Source organism: Wolffia australiana, chromosome 2 (genome assembly GCF_029677425.1).
Source record: "Wolffia australiana isolate 7733 chromosome 2, ASM2967742v1".
Lineage (NCBI taxonomy): Eukaryota > Viridiplantae > Streptophyta > Magnoliopsida > Alismatales > Araceae > Wolffia > Wolffia australiana.
Genome location: NC_135836.1, coordinates 25,418,744 through 25,421,093, shown reverse-complemented (window position 1 = coordinate 25,421,093; position 2,350 = coordinate 25,418,744). Strand labels below are relative to the sequence as shown.

The following is a 2,350-nucleotide window of genomic DNA, read 5'->3' as shown; positions in this document are numbered from 1 at the left end:
GTCGAGTACTGAGCAGAACACAACAAACGGGCGACCCAGTGTGCGGCGATGTAGGACCGGAACTTCTGGTTTTGGATAGATCATGGATGTCCCACTACATCCGCAACTTCGGATCCACCAGGAGAGTAAAAATGACTCTATTTTTTACGTATTTTGAGTATGGGAGGGGTGCACGAGGACGGCACCGTGCATGAGCCCAACGCCTATAAAGGCCAACCCCGCACCCCTCGGGTTTAAGCACGCCGAGTTTTGAAGTATCTGTCATCGTCGGGAAAGAAGAAGAGAGCGATGGGAAACGTCAGGGTCGTGGGAGGGCTCTTGGCCCTCATGCTCTGCCTGGGCATGTCCTCTGCGGCCAGGGTCTTAACTGGCCGTGCCGGCGGTGGCGGCGGGGGCGGAGGCGGCGGAGGAGGCGGGGGCTCCGGAAATGGGTCGGGTAGTGGGTACGGATCCGGGTCAGGCTCCGGCTACGGGTCCGGTGGCGGACCTGGTGGCGGTGGGTACGGGTCCGGCGGTGGAGGCGGCGGCGGTGGAGGGCAAGGGGGAGGTAGCGGTTCTGGGTACGGGTCCGGCAGCGGCTCCGGGTACGGCTCCGGCGGCGGCAACGGAGGTTATGGAAGCGGCGGCGGAGGTGGCGGCGGCCAAGGAGGCGGCGGTGGGCAAGGAGGAGGCAGCGGATCCGGGTACGGGTCCGGCAGCGGCTCTGGCTACGGCTCCGGCAGCGGCGGAGGAGGTGGTGGCGGCCAAGGAGGCGGTGGTGGGCAAGGGGGCGGAAACGGATCTGGGTACGGGTCTGGTAGCGGGTCCGGTTTCGGCTCTGGCGGCGGCAACGGCGCTTACGGGAGCGGCGGCGGAGGGGGCGGCGGCCAAGGAGGCGGCGGCGGGGGTGGTAACGGGAACGGCTCTGGATCGGGGTCCGGATATGGCTCTGGCTTTGGTTCCGGCTCCGGCAACGGAGCGTCTGGCGGCGGTGGCGGGAGTGGGGGTGGTGGCGGCGGCGGCCGTGGAAATGGCTCCGGCTCGGGATCTGGGTATGGGTCTGGGTACGGGTCAGGATCTGGCGGCGGTTACGGTGGCCGTCCTTGAGGAAACACCCGTCGGAGTATTCCCGCTCCTCCGAAGCAGGCACCGTAATATAACATTTTCCCAAACAAGCCTTCGTCGTCGTCGATGGTAGGGTAGGGAGGCACTCCCACGCGCCTGTAAAAGTCAATGAGTGAATAATGAACGTGCCGTTCGCCCTCGCTGGAGAGTCAGTGTTCACGACCGTTGTATGCTACCATCGACAAGAGTTTTACAGTCTTCCTGCGCAGGTGTATCGTAGGAGTTCTACAGTTTTTGTGCGCTGGGTCCTTGGCCCGTCCTTGTGATCATTCTTACGGTAGTGGCTTGCTGGCGCCTCCTTAATACAACCAATAAGATTGGACGACGAGGTTTGACTTCTTTAAGAAATCCCTGCTGCTTCGTTCAAGGGAATTTTGTAAGAGTGGACGAGTACCGTTTCTTGAGAAAATAAGGAAATCTTGTAAGGAAATTTTGCCTCGTTGGTAGCGATTGGGGAGTCCCGTTTCTTGAGAAAATCAGAGTGGATGAGGATCCAACATCCATAGGAGAGTCCATGCCATTACTATGGACGAGGATATCAAAACACTGAAAATTTAGCAGAGCTTTTTGGCAACTCTTTTCCTCCTTTGCCTACGTGGAGTACTTAGGGATCGGTCGTTGGGTATCCCAAATAGTGAACCCCCCCTGATACGTTTAACGGCCAATATACGTATTATAATAATTTGAGAACCCCCCCGTCTCTGTTGAAGGGTTAGATAACGGTCAGTAAAATATTATTCTAAACACATGTGTTCGAATGATTTACGGATAATAACCCGGTCTTATATTTTGTTCAGCTCGCAGATTAGTCTGAATTTTCTTTCATTGGTTATGCTGGAATTTGAGAAAGATAACAAATAAAACATGATTCTACGCTACAGGAACTATGATGACAGTATAATTTATAGCCTGTCAATTTGAAACACTGCAGAATACATCCGTCGAAAATCAACATCGGTCCATTACTCAGAAGAAGAATATTTTTGAGATTGATCTATACCAGCGTAATGCTTTGTCGCATGCTTCTTATGAGTGCAACTTTAAAATGGTCGCAAAACAAATTAAATTATCACAAAACTACCTTAATGGACCATCCTGATGTAACCATTGGATTCTACGTTATGACATTCGTTTGTGAGATTGGCTCTATTATCTTACTGTTTACAAACATGGATTACTAAATTAAAATTTAGCCGTTCCTTCATTCGATGAGAATAGCTCCGCACAACAGAAGGTAGCATATAGA

The 2,350-nt window shown here is 53.6% G+C and overlaps 1 protein-coding gene across 1 annotated transcript; it reads left to right on the top strand.

The window, feature by feature from the left end:
• Positions 1 to 67: 67 nt before the first annotated feature.
• On the top strand, positions 68 to 1,243 carry LOC144700241 (uncharacterized). Its single transcript, XM_078571705.1, has one exon. The coding sequence runs from the start codon at positions 289 to 291 to the stop codon at positions 1,084 to 1,086; it is 798 nt and encodes a 265-aa protein (XP_078427831.1). The 5' UTR covers positions 68 to 288; the 3' UTR covers positions 1,087 to 1,243.
• Positions 1,244 to 2,350: the final 1,107 nt, after the last annotated feature.